At 42.2% G+C, this 18490-nt stretch overlaps 1 protein-coding gene across 1 annotated transcript in view; it reads right to left on the bottom strand.

The window, feature by feature from the left end:
- Positions 1 to 18490, bottom strand: part of OPA1 (OPA1 mitochondrial dynamin like GTPase) — a 106918-nt gene that overhangs the window by 54410 nt on the left and 34018 nt on the right. Inside the window, 7 exon segments of the mRNA XM_069975060.1 lie at positions 340 to 414; positions 3967 to 4047; positions 8014 to 8127; positions 8522 to 8608; positions 12961 to 13065; positions 13457 to 13510; positions 14689 to 14799. Coding sequence (XP_069831161.1) covers positions 340 to 414; positions 3967 to 4047; positions 8014 to 8127; positions 8522 to 8608; positions 12961 to 13065; positions 13457 to 13510; positions 14689 to 14799 — 627 coding nt within the window.

The following is an 18490-nucleotide window of genomic DNA, read 5'->3' as shown; positions in this document are numbered from 1 at the left end:
TACCTATAGAAAGATCATAGGGCAAAAAAATTACACCTCACACAGCCCTGAAGACCAAAAATTAAAAGCGTTATAAGGATAAGAATAGAGCAATTTAAATAACTTTTAGTTTTTTTTTTTTTTTAAGATTTAATTTTTTAAAAGACATAAAAAAAATAAAGGTTTTACAAAGTTTTACATAGGGCAAACGGCGTAAACACAAAATCCCTCAAAATAAAAAAAGAATTGCACTTTTTTTTCAATTTCACTAAACAAATAATTTGTGCAATGAAAATTGGCTCAGTCCTTAAGGTTAACATAACAATCATGACAGTACAGATGTATATTGGCGGTACATACCTCTGGGCTAACAGTTTGTCCATTTTTGACACTCTTCCTCATTCTCACCTCTATTTCATCCCTTAGTGCTGCAAGCTGTCAAAAAATACATAAATACGGTTTATGTTGTGAAATAAGGACATTGGTAAACTGAGTGTTAATAGGACATAAGGAAGAAAAGACTTCAAGGTAAAAGAATAGAGGATTAAGGAGATCTGTCACACTGAAGATGCTTTCCTATTTACAGAGCTGAGCAGACTGACCTATATTATTGTGGAAAAGATTGAAAATAACTTGTACGTGAATGGTGACAGCGGTCTCATTTAGTGACCGAAAGCTTTTCATGTGTGGACATAAGGCAGCATGAATTTAAAAGCCAACAAAAATAAAATGGTCACGGAACTATGTTATTCTATTAGGCTGTTATGCCTTGCTTCTAACGATGCTCAAACACATAATTATACATAAAAAAAAAAATAGACAACTTCACCCTAAACTAATTGTTTTTTGTGTAAAATTTCACAATGCTAACAGACTATTACTGTCAGGAAAAAAAAAGACAACTCAGATGATGTTCAGACAAATATTCAGGTAATATGTTTTGTCTGTGAAGAAAAGAATATTCTAAAAAGCCCTAAAAGATCTAAAGGGAACCAAATCACCTAAAAAAAAAAAAAAACAACAACAACCTTATAACGCTATTAGTTCACCTAACACACTTTGCAAATGTATCAGTAGATTGTGGCTGCCTGCCAGGTATAAAGAAAAAAACTTATATTGATTCCTACGCTGTATGCGAATTGCCTCCATGTGATTCCCAGCTCGGTCATATGATCATGAACGTGAGGGTAGGCCTAGCATTGCGTAACAGCGTCAAGCGCACATGCACAATCCAGCTGCAGCCTGTCTTCACTGTACTGTGCATGTCCAATAAAGCCTCAGACTCTGCTGAGTCTGAGGCTATTCCAGACAAGTGCAGTACAGCGGCAGGGCCGTAGCTAGGGGGGGGGGGGGGCAGCTGCCACGGGCGCTGGGACCAGGGGGGGCGCCATCACAGGGAGCAGAGAGAGAAGGATCACAGTGGATGAGTCAGCCTAAGCGCCTCCTGCCCTCTGTCATTGTGAGGAGGCAGGGGACGATTTTTACTTCATCAAAAGAGGTATTTTCCATACTGTATTGTCTCTTGCCTGCTGTTTAGCTATAATATGCGCAAAATCGCTGCGTTTTTACCGCGATTTTACGCAAATTAGAGCTAAACAGCAGCCAGGAGACAGTACAGTAAAGAGATGGTGAAGGACCTTGACATGTGACTATGATGTCACCGCAGGTCCTGTATGTACACTGCACTATGGAGGAGGAAGAAAGAAGATACAGGTGTGTGGGAAGGGGAGGACAATCAGGGGTGCACAGTCTGGGAAGGGGGATAGGGGGGTACAGGGTGACACTTGTCTGGGATGGGGGGGGGGCACACAAGAGAGTTTGGGTCCAATGTCTATTTAGGGGTCTAGCTGTACATTAATCCATACTTAAACCCTTAATAACTGCCCTATCCAAATATATATCACATTTATATAAACCTTACCTAGTATCTGCAGGGGTAGGGAAGCTTGGCTCTCCAGCTGTTGCAAAACTACAACTCCCATCATGTCTGGACAGCCAAAGTTTTAGCTTTGACTGTCTATGTATGATGGGAGTTGTAGTTTTGCAACAGCTGGTGAGGCAAGGTTCCCTGTGCCAATCTATAAAGCACCTGCACCTGTCATTTTTCTAAATTATTTCTATTTTGAATTTGGTGATGGAAAACCTTACTGGAGGTGTTACTGCTGTTGTCTCCGAGTGGAGTTGATCGAACCTCGGGAAATCCTAGGTTCTATAGAACTCGAACATTCATGAACCTGCCGCATTAGATTGGTGATGCCTTCCCAGTCCGTGGGGAAGGAGGAGACAGCCCGGGTACCACCTGGAATTCAGCCTTTGTAATAGCTGGGAACTCTCCTCCTTACCCATGGACCGGGAAGGCATCAGCAATCTAATGCGGCAGGTTTGTGAATGTTACTGCTGAGCGTATCTGTGCATTAGGAGACGGCACCATAGAATCACATTACACTGGGTGTCACACTGGAGATAGGAGGCACAGCTTCCTGCTCTAATTCACAGGTACAGATAGCAGGGAGCAGAGACAATGGCGCCTCCTCAGGTACAGACAGGAGGGAGCTGAGACATCGGCGCCTCCGTTGAGGTACTTAGGGACCAAATTTTAAATGGGAACATTCCAGGTACACAGTAAATATGACAAATATGTATCCCATATTGTGAACACCACACTAGTGCTGCCGGTAGAGATGACCGAATTGCTCATCTAAACTATTGCTCACCTAAACTTACAGCGCATACGGGGGGGGGGGGCGGTTTACCATAGAATCACATTACACTGGGTGTCACACTGGAGATAGATCAGGAAGCTGTGCCTCCTAATTCACAGGTACAGACAGCAGGGAGCGGAGACAACGGCGCCTCTTCAGGTACAGACAGCAGGGAGCGGAGACAAAGGCGCCTCCTAATTCACAGGTACAGACAGCAGGGAGCGGGGACAATGGCGCCTCCTTAGGTAAAGACAGCAGGGAGGGGAGACAATGCCGCCTCCTAATTCACAGGTACAGACAGTAGGGAGCGGAGACAACGGCGCCTCCTCAGGTACAGACAGCAGGGAGCTGAAACATCGGCGCCTCCGTTGAGGTACTTAGGGACCAAATTTTAAATGGGAACATTCCAGGTACACAGTAAATATGACATTATATATCCCATATAGTGAACACCACACTAGTGCTGCCGGCAGACATGACCGAATTGCTCATCTAAACTATCGCTCACCTAAACTTCATAAAAAAATGTATATATACATGGGCCCCCTTGTGCTTACTGCGCATACCGGGGGGGGGGGGGGGGGGGGGGGGAAGGGGTCGGGGGCAAATTGAATCTTTTTCCCGGGCTCATGTGCCCATGGCTACACACTGCTAGGCCCGCCTCATGAGGATGATCGTATGACAGAGAACTGGGAATCACAGACCGTGACTAGTTGGACCAAAACAAATGCCCAGATGACTACATGGAAGCAATTAGCATGCAATTCGGGAATCAGTATAAGTATGTTTTCTCTGTATACCTGGCAGGCAGCCAAGCTATACAGATATGTTTGCAAAGTTTGTTATGGGACGTATTACAGTGGATTAATAGTGTTAACAGTTTTTTAGGTGATTGGTTCCCTTTAAAATACTGAAGTAGCAAACTGTGTGAAAGACAAAATTAGTGTCCGTTTCAAAACTTTTGGCCACTGCTATATTATCTCCATATCTATCACCTTTGGTTTCTAGGAGGCAGCTCCACTGCACAGGCAAACCATTTTAAATCATTTACATAAGATTTACTTTTGAAAAGTAATTTGACAGACTTGTGTTTTCAGCTTTTCTGTTCACCATGCCCTAACTACATTTATTCTAGTAATATGGTTGTTTGTCATTCATTTATGACAGGATTTATTTGTTTCAAGAGCTCAAAAATAGATTAAATTCCCAACAGACTGACCCCCAGTAAAGATATCAGAATAACTATCAAAAGTAAAATTATGTGGTTTTATTTAGAATTTCCTACATCCGACTCCTTAGTGAGATCAAACTCCCGAGAGCTGTCTTTAAACATGGCAACATGGTGGGGACCTTCACTTAAGGTAACCTGCAACATGAAAACAAAGAAACATTGAACACACATTTAATAAACTTGAAAAATTCACCTTTTATACTTTTACAGTGTAGATGGGGGTCTTACAAACATACATATACAAGCAGGTTCAATACTATAAAAACAGCAGGGAATCTGGCTTGAGCTTTCATTCCCAAATAGAGTTATGGTCCTTGCATCCCTTGTGGATCTTAAGAGATCCAGGTGAACACAAGGCACAGGTATGCTCAGGTATAAATTCCACAGCGGGCACGAGATCCATTTAGGGATCTCATCCCCGCCGTAAAATTCCTGAGCATACCTGCGCTCTGTGTTCACCTGGATCTCTTATGTTCCTTGCATCCCTTGTGGATCTTACTCTACAGTTTCCCACACACCGTTCTGGTGATGGTTCCAGGAGGATCTGCGGTATCTGCCGTCTACATGCCCTTCATTACTTTGCACAACTCCATCAGGTGAGTGTTTCCATCACAATCACTCACCATTTTGATATCTACTCCAATCTGCTACACCAGGAAGCACCCCGTTCTTTCCTTTTTTTCCCTACATTCCCGAATAGTCAGAATTCATAGCTGAGGTTTATTCTCAAAGACTGGAAGGCATTACTTAAAGTGACACTGTCACCCCGTTTTTGCATTTTGACTGCTCTCCACAGGTGTAAAGGGTAAATGTTACAGCTTTCATTACTTATTTTATATCACACCTCATGGTGCTTGTTCTGGTAAAAAGTTGTTTTTATTAACTGTGGATTGGTATATGTGGGTGGGGCCTCGCTGCCTATGTGCCACATTGCTCCGCCCCTAGCGCCACTTAGCCCCGTCCCATCTGTGACTAGGGGGTGGGGCCTAGAGCTTTAGGCTGGTCATTCCAATGGCTTCTGAGGGGGCGGGGCCTATGCAGCGATGACATCACGGATGGGGGCAGGGCTAAGTGGCGCTCGGGGCGGAGCGATGTGGCACATAGGCCGCAAGGCCCCGCCCACATATACCAATCCACAGATGATAAAAAAACGACTTTTTACAAGAACAAGCGCTATGAGGTGTGATATAAAATAAGTAATGAAAGCTGTGACATTTACCGTTTACACCTGGGAAGAGCAGTCAAAATGCAAATAGGGGGTGACAGTGTCACTTTAACAAATGTATAGGGTCCAAGAGGACAAGGGTATGTAATGGATCAGTTCTAAAGCAGTTAATGTTATTTGTGATGGATATCAGAACTGCTGTTTTTTACCCACAGATATAAAGGCAATGCATTTTTCTCTTTAAAGTGTAACTATAAAATATTTTGACCTTTCAGTTTTAGTTAGCTTAGAGCATGATAAGAATTTTTGCATTTGCATACATTAATAACCTAAAATGAACAGTTTTTTAAATATATAAGGCTGATTGTCCCCTTACAGCTCTCTCTGGCTCTGCGTTATTTCTGCAATCCTGCTGAACACGCCCCTCCCTGGAGAGCCATACAGAGTAGCAGCTAGCTAGATACAGACTCTGACAGGAGGATCAGATAACAGCCCTGACACAGAGAGAAACATAAAACAAAGCCTCCTCCTCGCCTCCTCCTAGCAGCACATTCTCCCCCCTCCCCTCACAGAGGTGACTTAGCAGAGCTGAGGGTGTTGTGTGTGAGGAGCAGCGCAGGGGAAGAGCTGGATGGAGGGACAAGTACCCAGTGCTTCACCCAGGAGGGACATGCCAGCCATGACTCCAATATACTGCATGAGGGAGAGAGGGTGAGTCACTGAGGGGAGGACTACAAGTCCCAGCGCAACACAGCTGTAGTCCTTCCATAGTACATATAACATTCACTAACAGATGTCTGCAGCAGGTGCCCCCACCTCTATGGCTGACATTATCCTACAGTGTAGGAGAGCAGATGACTGTATCTAATCCCACTGTGTGTGATACCATCTGCTGGGTCTCTGTATCTAATCTTACATTGTGATACTGTATGTTGGGGTTCTATCTGATCCTGCTATGTGTGATACATCTGCTAAGGTGCTGGTCAGTGAATGGAGGGATGCAGCCAGGGAGATGAGGGATAGGCCACGCCCACTTTCTCTCAGCCAGGAGAAAAATTCATTTATTCTTCTGAGCCAAACAACTGGGGATATCTCAGCAAGTGCACAAGCTATCAACGCAGTTTAGGGCTCTTTTTAATGGGTAACACATGGGCTTTTTGTTTGAGGAATTTCATTTTTTGGCTATTGAAATTATACATGAATTAATACAAAAAGATAAAGATGCTTTCACAGCCAGATATAAGGGAACCCAGCACATTGGGACACTTATTATAGTATTCTGGGCTTATCTGTTCCCGGCGCAGGCAGTGTGACGTTCACTGCCTGCACCGTAAGTCCCCGAAGCTCTCCCGGTAACCGGTCATCTGATCAGACAAGCTCGGAGACGCTTGGCTGCCGGGAGAGCTTTGGGAGAATGACAGAGGCTATGGGGACTTCCGGAGCCTCTGTCATTCTCCCAAAGCTCTCCCGGCAGCCGAGCGTCTCAAGAGTTTCTCCGATTAAACGCTTGGCTGCCCAGGAGAGCTTCGTGGATCTCAGGCATTGTACGTCACACTGCCTGCACCGGGAACAGGACAGGAGAAGCGCGGCTGCTGGGAACGAGTGACAGGTGAGTAAAACTGTTTTTTTTTTTTTTATAGTGGTCGCTCCATACAGTGAGGATGGGGCCATTTGTGAGTACCATACCCCGCGTATAAGACCACCACAGACTTTTAAAAAGATTTTTCGGGGTTAAAAAGTCGTCCTACTTTTTTTACTTGTTTACCGAAACATATTCAAGTTATAATTATGTGATGGACATAAAATACAGACTTTCAGCTTTTATTTGAGGTTATCCTCATTAAAATTGGATGAAGGGTTTAAAGTGTCACTGTCTTTATAACTTTCAAAATCTAAATCAGCAGTAGATGTGATATAAAGCAAGTTTGCAATTTACATTCACAGCACTTTCTCAAAAAAAAAAAAACAGGAAACAGTCAGAGGACAGGAAGTCCTGTGTATCCCAGGCCATCTGCGCTCACAGAGTGAAGGCAGTCATGTGATTGACAGACATATTGAGCTGTGACTCTCTGTACTGGCTGGAATTCCTGTGTTTAGACTGTTTTTTTTAACCAGAGCAAGACTAAAAATCTGCCTTCAGGAGACTGGACCTGGATTTCTGGTAAGTTCAGCTTTGTTTTACAGCACGATAACAAAAAAAATAATAAATGGAAATTGCAAACTTGCTTTATTTCACATCTACTGTTGATTTCGATTTTGAAAGCTGTAAAGACAGTGACACTTTAAGAGTTTCAGCTCCTTAACATGTTAACCTGTTAAAGGGACCAAAAGTAATTGGAAAATAGACTTGGGCTGTTTCATGGACAGTTATGAGCAATTCCTTAATTACTTCATTCTCAGTTAAGCAGATAAAAAGGCCTGGAGTCGATGTGAGGTGTGGTGTTTGCATTTGGAAGAGTTTACAGTGAAGAAAACATGTGGTCAAAGGTGAAGGTGAAACAAGCTATCCTTAGGCCACGTTCACAGAATGTAAAAAAAAAATCAATAAACAACGGCCGTTGTTGAGGACTGCAGCAACGGCCCTTTATTGACAACGGCCAGCTGCATTTGTTTCTATAGAACACCGTTGTTCTCTGCGACCTCACAAAAAACTGACATGCCTATTTTGTGTGGCCACAATTCATTGAATTCACTTGATTTTATTTACATTTATTTTATTTGTCAAATTACTTTTGGGCACCTGACATGAAGAGACAGTGTATAGGAAATGCTTTAGTTCATAACATTTTTTATAAAATCATTTTGTTTAACCCAACTGCATCTGAATTGTTTTGTTTAAAATTCATTGTGGTAATGTACAGAACAAAAAGTAAAAAAAAAAATGTCGTCTGTGTCCAAATATTTATGGAGCTACCTCTATTTGTCATGATAAATACCTTAACTGGAGAACGAGTCATCATCTCCCCAGATCCTCGAGGAAAGATTCGGGCTTGTGCTATCATTTCAAGAACACTTGTCTTCCCTGAGCTTTGGTCACCAACCACTACTACCTGAAAGACAACAGGCAGATGAGTTTTGTACTGGATTGGGTTGCCTTGGGTCCCCCATGAGAATTGACTCTAAATCATATGCACATTACCCCTTTTACTCTAGGAAATGCAGAAAAAACTTCACAAACTGACCAGTGTGTTTTTTTGCAACTAGTTTGTAAAAAAATTACACAAAATGTCTCCGTGTTACTAAGGAGACCACCAAGGGTTTCCCCTCTGGGGCCAGTCCACACCTGCCACGGAGACAGACCATAATAGAGGGTCATAGGCAGGAAACAGGTAGCAAGACATTTACAGCATTAAACAACCAAGACACAGTCTCAAAGAAAAACAGCTGTCTCAATGACAGCATACATCTAAGAATGTGTGTGAACTCGGCATACCAGTGACATACCCTTGGTAAATGGTCTTGTGTGTTGTAGTTGGCATCGTAGTCAGACAGGATGTCCAGCACCTCAGAATACATATCAATCAGAGATTTCTAGAACATAAATGATTAAAGTGATCAATCCCAAAATTTATTTTGTTACCCTTCCCTCTGGAGTTACTAATGCACATTTATGTTCAGTTCAGACAATGTATTAATTTTGTTAACAACGGACGCTCTTTGAATGGCTGTTAATAAAATTGATAATCCCATTAATTTCAATGGGACAACAGCCATGGTGTATACATACAGTATACACTATGGCCGTTGTTCAATGCAGAAGCAGCAAATAATTGACATGTCTATTTTCTACACCCGCAGTTAGGTGAACATAATTTGTAGAAAATGGTTCGTGCACACAGTTTAACCCCTTAAGGTCAAAGCCAATTTTTGTTTTTGCGCTTTTTCCAATTTATGTTTAAAAGTCCATAGCGCTTGCATTTTTTCACCTAGAGACTTATTTGAGCACTTATTTTTTGCGAAACCAATTGTACTTTGCAATAACAGGCATTATTTTTCCATAAAACATGCTGCGAAACTGGAAAAAAAATAATTTGCGCAAATTGAAAAAAAAACCTAATTTGTTTTGATATCTGGGAGTTTTGCATTTACGCCGTTCGCCCTATGGTAAAACTGACTTGTTATGCATGTTCCTCAAGTTGTTACGATTACAACGATATGTAACATGTATAACTTTTATATTATCTGATGGCTTTTAAAAAATTCAAACCATTGTTAACAAATATGTTCCTTAAAATCGCTCTATTCCCAGGCTTATAGCGCTTTTATCCTTTGGTCTTTGGGGCTGTGTGAGGTGTCTTTTTTTGCGCCATGACATGTACTTTCTATCGGTACCTTGATTGCGCATATACGACTTTTTGATCACTTTTTATTAAATTTTTTCTGGATTTGATGCGACCAAAAATGCGCAATTTTGCACTTTGGATTTTTTTTGTGCGCTGACGCCGTTTACCGTGCGAGATCAGTAATGTGATAATTTAATAGTTTGGTCAAATACGTGCGCGGCGATACCAAATATGTTTATTTATTTGTTTATTTATTAATTTATATTTATAAAATGGGAAACGGGGGGTGATTTGGACTTTTATTAGGGGAGGGGATTATTTAATAATAAAAACACTTTTTTACTTTTTTTTTTACATCAACTAGAAGTCCCCCTGGAGGGCCTTGTATATCCATAGCAATGATCTCTCATAGAGATCAATGCTGTGTATATACACAGCAAAGATCGATTAGATCGGTCATAGATTGCTATGGCCTGCTGCAGGCCATAGCAATCTATTGCCGAGGCGGGATCAGTGTCATTGCAACGCTGAGTGCCGGCCCGGCCAGAAGAACGGATCTCCGCACCGCGATCGCATCGCGGGGGGGAGATCCGACCCACTAGACACCAGAGAAGCATAAAGCACTTCAATGCAGCTGTCAGGTTTGACAGCTGCATTGAAGTGCTTAATTAGCAGTCGCGGCAACGGAACCCGCGCCGGCTAATAGAGGCACTGCCCAGCTGCACGTGTACCAGGTACGTCATGGGTCGCTAAGGGGTTAAAGTACAGCTACCAGTCATTCTTTACACTGTGATCAATGGTAATTGGATGGCGGGCACATCGGAAGGAGCCCACAATCCAAACAGTAAAAAGATAATGTTACTGCTACTGATACTGCTACATGCTGGCTGGTCCCCGTGCTGTAATACAACGGTCGTTGTATTACAGCATGTGAACATAGCCTGATATTGTTAAGGCTGGGTTGTATATTTCAGTCAGTATTGTGGTCCTCATATTGCAACCAAAACCAGGAGTGGATTAAAAACACAGAAAGGATCTGTTCACACAATGTTGAAATTGAGTGGATGGCCGCCATATAACAGTAAATAACTGCCATTATTTCAATATAACAGCCGTTGTTTTAAAATAACAGGAAATATTTGCCATTAAATGGCGGCCATCCACTCAATTTCAACATTGTGTGAACAGATTCTGTGTTTTTAATCCACTCCTGGTTTTGGTTGCAATATGAGGACCACAATACTGACTGAAATATACGTAGTGTGAACCCAGCCTTAAAGTGTACCTGTAATTTATAAAAACTTTTGACACGTCATAGAGACATGTCAAATGTTTTGATCGTTCCAGTTCTGAGTGTTCAGATCCGTACCAATCGGAATAACGAGCGGGGAGAAGACTGTGCTGAGCTAGATAAAAAAAAAAAAGTCGGGCTCAATACACTTGCATTATGAGCCTCACACAGACACTGCAGCACGTCCTCTCTCTCGATTAGTGAACACTCGGACCCGGACCAAACATAACTTTTGTTATGTCTCTACAACATGTCAAAAGATTTTACAAACGACAGTAACACTTTAACCCCTTAGTGCTGCAGCTAGTTTTGGCTTTAATGACCAAGCTATATTTTCAAAATCTGACCTGTCTCACTTTATGTGGTTATAGCGCTGTAATGCACAAATGTATGCTAGCGATTCGGAGCGTTTCCGAGCGTTTTTTTGTGACATATTGTACTTTATATTAGGGGCAAAATTTGGTCACCATCTTGTGCGATTTTTTGTTAAAAACATCAAAATATTAAGAAAAATTGGAAAAATTATCAAACATACACTATTCAGCATGCGGTAAAAAGAACATAATTATTGTGTTCTCTGGGTTACTACGGTTATGTCGATACCAAATTTCATTTTTTTTTTTTATTACCACTTTCACACAATAGAACCTATCTCCTGAAAAATAAAGATCCATAGCGTTATCTTTTGCGCAACACAGCTGGCTTTGGGCTCATTTTTTTGTGGGAAGATATGTAGTTGTTATTGATACCAAGTATTACATATATATGTTGTTTTGATCTCTTTATGACGTATTTACTGAAGAATATTCTGGCGCGTTTTTTCTATTTTTCTTTTACAGCTTGTGTCGTGCGATATAATTAATAAAACCGTTTTATAGACTGGATCGCTAAAGACGTGACGATACCAAACATGTATAGGTTTTATGTTTTTTTTACATGGTTTTATGTAATGATTTATTATGTATAGGGAATATAATGCATTTTTATTATTGGGGAGGGCTGGGGGGGATTTTTTTGTGTGTTTTGGTGCAACCTTTTTTTTTCCACTTTTACACTAGTGTACATTACTGTAAACTAAGTAGTGATCTTTTGATCATTGATACAATATACTGCACTACTACTGTAGTGCAGTGTATAACCTATGTCAGCAACGAGCCGACAGGCAATCTACACAGCCATGCTTCTCGCATGGCTGGGTAAATGCTTAACCCTGGCAATTCCAGATGCAATCTGAAGGCTCCCGGGATTGGCATGATGATGATCAGAGGCCTGGACCTTGCTGCGGGACTTCCGATCAGTTGAGTATATTACTGCACCTGACCGGAACCCGTTATATGCTGCTGTCATGACTTAACATGCCGACAGCTGACCTCCTGCGCGGTACCATTTATTCTGTCCCCGCCACTGACGAGGACAGAATAAAGCCCAGTAGTGACCGCCGTAAAAAGCTGATACGGAGGTCACTAGGGGGTTAAACAAAACAAAAGAGCACCATATTGTAACAAATAAGGGCTCGTCTTAAATTTCATTTTTAAAATGCATTTATTTTAATTTTAACATTTCATGTCAAAAACTCCAGCATTGGTTAAACACGTCGTTGAAAGAGAAACAAGCTCCTGATCTGCTGCAAGTTGTAAGGCTACAGTCACACATCTGCATCAAAGACCTGCAATTATGGACCACTACATTCTAGACACTGACCCATGCCGTAATTGCTGATCCGCACCACATCAAGCCCTATTTTTTTGCGGTCTATTCCTGGATCTGGACAAATTGTGGATGTGTGACTAGGCACATTTAAATCAATGTGTTTTAAATTTGCAGATCCGCAATTACAGACAAAAATTTTTGGATGTCTGAATGAGGCCTAATGCCTCCTCCCTCGACTCTAGTTGCCTGATCGACACCTGGAAGATAAGTCCCAAGCAGGCTCAGGTATGGGAGGGGGAATAAGGAGGTGTTACAGCTTGCTGCACTTCAGGAGCTCAAGAAAGCCTTACTGACTCTTTAGACCAGAGAATAAAAACAAACATTCTCTAGGTTCTGGAAAACAGATATATGAAAGTTACCCTGTGTCTCCTTGACCTAGCAGCTATTTAACAGTGTCAGCAGTTGGGAACCTGAATTGCAGCTGACAGATTTCATTTAAATGGAGCTCTTTAAAAGGGAAACATTACAAATTTTACTTGTCAGGAGAGGAAAGAATGTTGGTGACAAAAACCCCAAAACCTCTAATGAGTTTTCTGGTAGTTTATATGTGTATATATATACACATACACACACACATACTTGTTTCTAATTTACATTACCTTGAGTTTTCTTTGATGAATGCCTTTATCATCTCTTTGCAGCACCAGTTTCCGCAGATCTTTGTTTTCTTTCTCGAGTCGTTCAAGAATCCGCTGGTACTTTAACTAAGACACAAAAACAACAGTCTTAATTGACTATGTACACAACCTGCACTCTAAAAAAAAAATGACCAGAGATTTGACATTAACGTAATAAACTTTTTACTTATTCGCTTACCATACTATCTAGAACTCAACATCTACCCACATGCATGTGGATACAGAACAGCAGTGAGCTTAAGGTCCGCACTTTAAAATAACTGAAAGCAGAACGATCATCCGTCACCCATCCTCCCCATACACAGGAATGCACACAATTATGATGTGTTTCGGGAGGCTTGCTCCCTCTGATACATTGAGGATTATACATTATATTATACATGCCAAGTGAGCACATGGCGACCACCTACATTAGAAAAGGCCTACTAATGTCAAGAAACAAGTGCAGAATACCAACCTGGGTTTGCAAAAGTTCTTCTTGCAGCTGATCAACTTTCTCCTTGTCCGTGGCCTTTAATAGAAACATAAAAAAAAATAAGAACAAAATGGAAATTGTTATAAAATAGACGGTTGACTCTAAAAAGACCCCAAAATACTTCCAGATTTCTGTGCAGCATCAAGAAATCTTTGCAAGTCTTTACTGAATATATGCTTAAGGCCCTATTCCACGGAACGATTATGGTCCGTATTCGGACGATATCGGCCACTACGGACGATAATCGCCCCGTGGGATTGAGTGCAACGATCAGCCGACATCGTTCATGTCGGCTGATCGTTGCAGTCGCTTGTTTTTCAATATGTTGAAAAACAAGCGACTGATATAGCAGCGATCTGCTGCCGTCGCTCCGTTGAATAGGAGCATCGGCAGCAGACGCTGTTGTATCCTATGCCCTGCCCGGACAATAAGCGATCACCCGGGCAGCCCCCACGCAGCTACCCACTGCCCCTCCCGCACTCAACCGCTCGCTGCTGCGGCGTTGAATAGCGGCGGCAGTGAGCGGGGAACGAGGAGCAAACGAGCGCTGACAGCGCTCGTTTGCTCCTCTATGATGACCCGTGGAATAGGGCCATTAGAGGTCCACAATAACAAATGATAGTCTGTACACTAGTAGTGTCAAATCACCCAACCCTTTTCTATAATTTGTAAGACATAAAAGTGTTTTGGTTACTAAGCCAGCAATAAACCTGCCGAAGAAGCTATATTGATAGTATTCTGTAACTATTGCAGCACTTGCATTTCCTGCCTAAGTAGTTATATATTGATTACCAGTTACATGCCATAAAATCCCTTTTCCACCATGTACAATAAACTTTAGCTTGCTCCTTTACCACTACAGCATGGACCAAAACCATAGAGAATGAATCATGAATGACTCTTCATCTGCATAAAATCAAAAGCACTAAAACAAGGTATTGAAATGATCACTAACATTACTAACATTACACAATAATAGGACATAGTGTACATGTATTTTTAATGCAATTTGTCCAAAAACAGACATTTCACGTCCTAGAGCAAGAAAAGGGAATTACAGGTAATGGAGGCGTTATTGGACTAAATTATATTTTGCAATAAGATTTTTGATAAGCAACTTCCATGACACTTAGTAATCCAAGTCTCAGTCTAGTGTTAGTTTAAGACTTGTATATCACTATTGTGATTGCATCCAATGACCTAAGACCCATCACCTTGCGCTTCTGCTGTGAGTTGCCCATGTTAATGTTTCCAGCTGCCCTGCGTGCCTCCTCTTCATGCTGCTTGAGCTGCTCTTGTAAAAGAATGAGTTCACCAAGCAAACCCTGCCATGAGTTTACAGAAAGAGATAGAGACGGGGTGAAGGTGGGGGACAAAAACTGTGATGGGTGCAAAATGAAATAGGTGTATAAAACAAAGGCACAATGACAGACAAATGTATAGAAGCAAAATGGACACAGAGGCACCAAGCAGACGGTACACAAACTACCGCTAAAAAGGCAAGAGAGAGCGCACTGTAGTTTACAAATAAAAGCCAATCTTACCCTAAAGTGCCAAATGTGGTTGGCACTACATCTCCCACAATGGCTCTTACCAAGCTTTCTCAGACTCTCTCAAGCCTGTCTGTCTGTCTATCTATCTATCTCCTAATCACTGTAAATAAGTAGGAGTGCAACTGAAGGAGACCGGTCATCACTTTAATGCTGCCTAAACCACGGGTCATTGTAGAATTCTCCAGTAGATTCTTCCTTCCCAACATATTTCTCCCATTGCTCAAGATCTTATACACACATTCCTTGTTTGTCCATGAAGGCCTGTCTCTTACTGAAGACTGGAGGTACTGGCAGAATGCTCCATAAGGTTCCACTATATATTGCAGGAAACATGGAAAATGGCATTTGGAAGCCCATTCCAGTGCTGAATTAAAATAGTTGTGCATTACAAAAATTACTTTACAGCTCTGAAAAAAATAAACACTAGAAAGACACTTTAACATTTTGGCAAAGTAAAAAATTGAAATTTTTACTTTGCCGAAATGTTAAAGTGTATTTCTAGTGTTTATTTTTTCTTTTTTTTTTCTTTGGGGGAGATGTATACTTTAAAATACTGGTAAATTGCAATATCACCATCTTAAATGTTAATGGGGTATTCTTACCAGGACATTTATGCCATATCCACAGGATATGCCATTAATATTCCATGGATTCGGGCCCGCTTATCTCTAAAGTCAGCTGGTTTATGCAGTTTGCATTACTCCCACTGACCGTAAGGCACACTCTTCTTACAAGGAATCTGTCACTAGGTTTATGCTGCCTTAAATGAGGGCAGCATAACTAATTACATAAATGCTGAATCAGTGAATCAGTGTATTACTTACATTATTCTGTTCAGCCATTCTCCTGATATGCAGGAGAACGGGATTCTTGCTACACCCCTCCCCCACCCTCCAGCTGATGATTGACAGATGCCTATACACAGCATTAATAGATAACTGCCAATCAGCCGCTGGTGGGCAGAGTTTTCTGCTTCTCATGCACATCCAGGACTACTGGGCTCACGCACATAATGGAGAGGACTACTTATTTTCCATGTTTTTCCGGGGGATATCTCTGAATCAGCTGCAAAGAACAGTGTAAGTGATACATCATTCTGTTTCAGCTTCTCTGTCACTAGTTTATGCTATCATCAGCAAGGGCAGCATAAACCTGCTGACAGAATCTCTTTAAAGTTTGGGAGAATGCTACTAAGCTGTTTACCCCACTCCCATCAAGGTCAATAGGAGTTATAAAAGTGCATATCCGAGTATCTTCGGATATCTGCTTTTAATCCAAGATCTGTGTCCTGGGATCTGTTCGGCAAGTGATGCAGCTATTGTCATAATAAAAAAAACAACTTTTAAACTTGCAGCCCAGTTTCAAATTTGTGTGGCCTAGAGTGTGTATGCCCTAGGATTGCAACGCCCCTCCATCCCTCCTCCTGGCCCTCCTCATCACTAGGAAAGCCCCATGGTAGGATTTTTCCTATTGATCACCTGAACACTGCACAGGTGCCTTAATGATCCAGCTCATGTGCAGTGTTCACACAGGTGATGAATAGGAGAAATAGTTCTAGGGGAATTCCTAATGGTGAAGAGGGTGGGGAGGAGGGATGAAGAGGTTGTGCAAGCCTAGGGCATAGACACTCTAGGCCACCCCAATTTTGCACAGGGCTGCAAGTTTAAAAGTTGTTTTTTATTACAATAACTGCATCACCTGCCGAATAGACCCCAGGACAGATTTTGGATTTAAAGCTATAAGAAGTTACAGACGGTTTAGGAGGGTCAGATTGTGGGTACAGAGTCGCTTTAATGTTCCAAATGTGAATACCCCTTTGAGGATGAAATGGGAAAACATGGGGGGTTATAGTAGGTGTTGTGTTGAACAAACCACAATGTGATATCTAGCTTATCTATATCTAAATATGTGTACACTTCACATTGTGGTATGAAACAGCAAAAAGGAGCTAAAAGGCGATTTCTTTCCACACATCTGCGCTATGTCTAACTATGTATATCTAAGTGTCTTTTTCACTGAAGTGAACAGAAGTGCTCAACAACCAAGTGCCGTCTAGAGAAAGGCATGGGGCTAAGTGGAAGTTCCTGCACAGCGAGTAGACAGCTCTCTATTCATTCCTACCAGAAATAAAAAGTCACATTGCGCATTGTACCTTTTAAAGTTAGTGTTAGGACTGCAGGCAGGGTGCAAAATTTTCATGACGTACATAGAAGATTTTTGAAAAATTACAGTATTTTAAAAAAGGATTTGGTTTGCTTTGTTGTTTTTCACAGGCATGCAAATCTATCACCACAGAAGGAGCGCAGGATGGAAAAGATGGAAGCATAGGCAAAATGCTTAGACTGTCCCTTAATGTGTAGTAAATGCAGCAGAAAACTCCTTCCAGAGAGCACACAAGTAATCTGCTGGACAGGTTGAAATTAGCAAGATGCAAATCACGGCAGACGTCATTACAAATCAGGTGTCAAGAGGGACATTTCATGACCACAGCAAACAAATGGACACACATTCATGACTGGTTACTACAAAAAAACATTTACCGAAATAGAACGTGCAGACACAAATATATTCATACACATGTATGCATAAATAGATGGAAATCCTTCTAAGTGTGTCAACACCTTAATCATGACGGCCTGCTTCTAAATCAGCAGTGAAATCCTCTGATTCAGAAGTTCAGACCGTTGTGACAATTTTCTTTTTTAGTTGCCCCAAACAATTACTTAATGACATCTCTCCAAGCGGCGTGGGTGGCGATCGGAGCGGTGGCGGGGGGGTCATCAGAGCGGCGGGGGTGGCGATCGGAGAGGCGGCGAGGGGTGATCGGAGCGGCGGGGGTGGCGATCAGGGCGGCGCAGGGGGCTGCGGTTGAGCGGGTGGGGCGTCGGGCTGCGGCGAACGGAGCGGCGGCGAGGGGCGATCGGAGCGCCGGGGGGGGGGAGGGGCGATCGGAGCGGCGGCGGGGAGGGGGGGGCATCGGAGGGGCGGGGGTGGCGATCGGAGCGGCGGGGGTGGCGATCAGGGCGTCGGAGGGGGCTGCGGTTCAGCGGGGGGGGGGGTGCGGGCTGCGGGCGGGCCAGGCTGCGGGCGTACGATTGCAAAACGATTTTTGCGTACAATATATCGTACCGTCTAAACGCTGATCGTTATAAAAAAAAAAAAAAACCTTACTTCGAAAACGTTAATCGTACGATCGGGCCTATAATCGCCTCGTGTAAACATAGCATAGGGTCCATTTACACAGAAAGATTATCTGACAGATTATCTGCCAAAGATTTGAAGCCAAAACCAGGAATGGACTATAAACAGAGATCAGGTCATAAAGGAAAGCCTGAGATTTCTCCTCTTTTCAAATCCATTCCTGGCTTTGGCTTCAAATCTTTGCCAGATAATCTGTCAGATAATCTTTCTGTGTAAAAGCACCCTAATTCAGTGAACTAATCATTGGATTTTCCATCTCCAT

Source organism: Dendropsophus ebraccatus, chromosome 6, assembly GCF_027789765.1.
Source record: "Dendropsophus ebraccatus isolate aDenEbr1 chromosome 6, aDenEbr1.pat, whole genome shotgun sequence".
Lineage (NCBI taxonomy): Eukaryota > Metazoa > Chordata > Amphibia > Anura > Hylidae > Dendropsophus > Dendropsophus ebraccatus.
The sequence above is the reverse complement of the archived record's forward strand: the minus strand, read 5'-3'. Positions and strand labels throughout refer to the sequence as shown.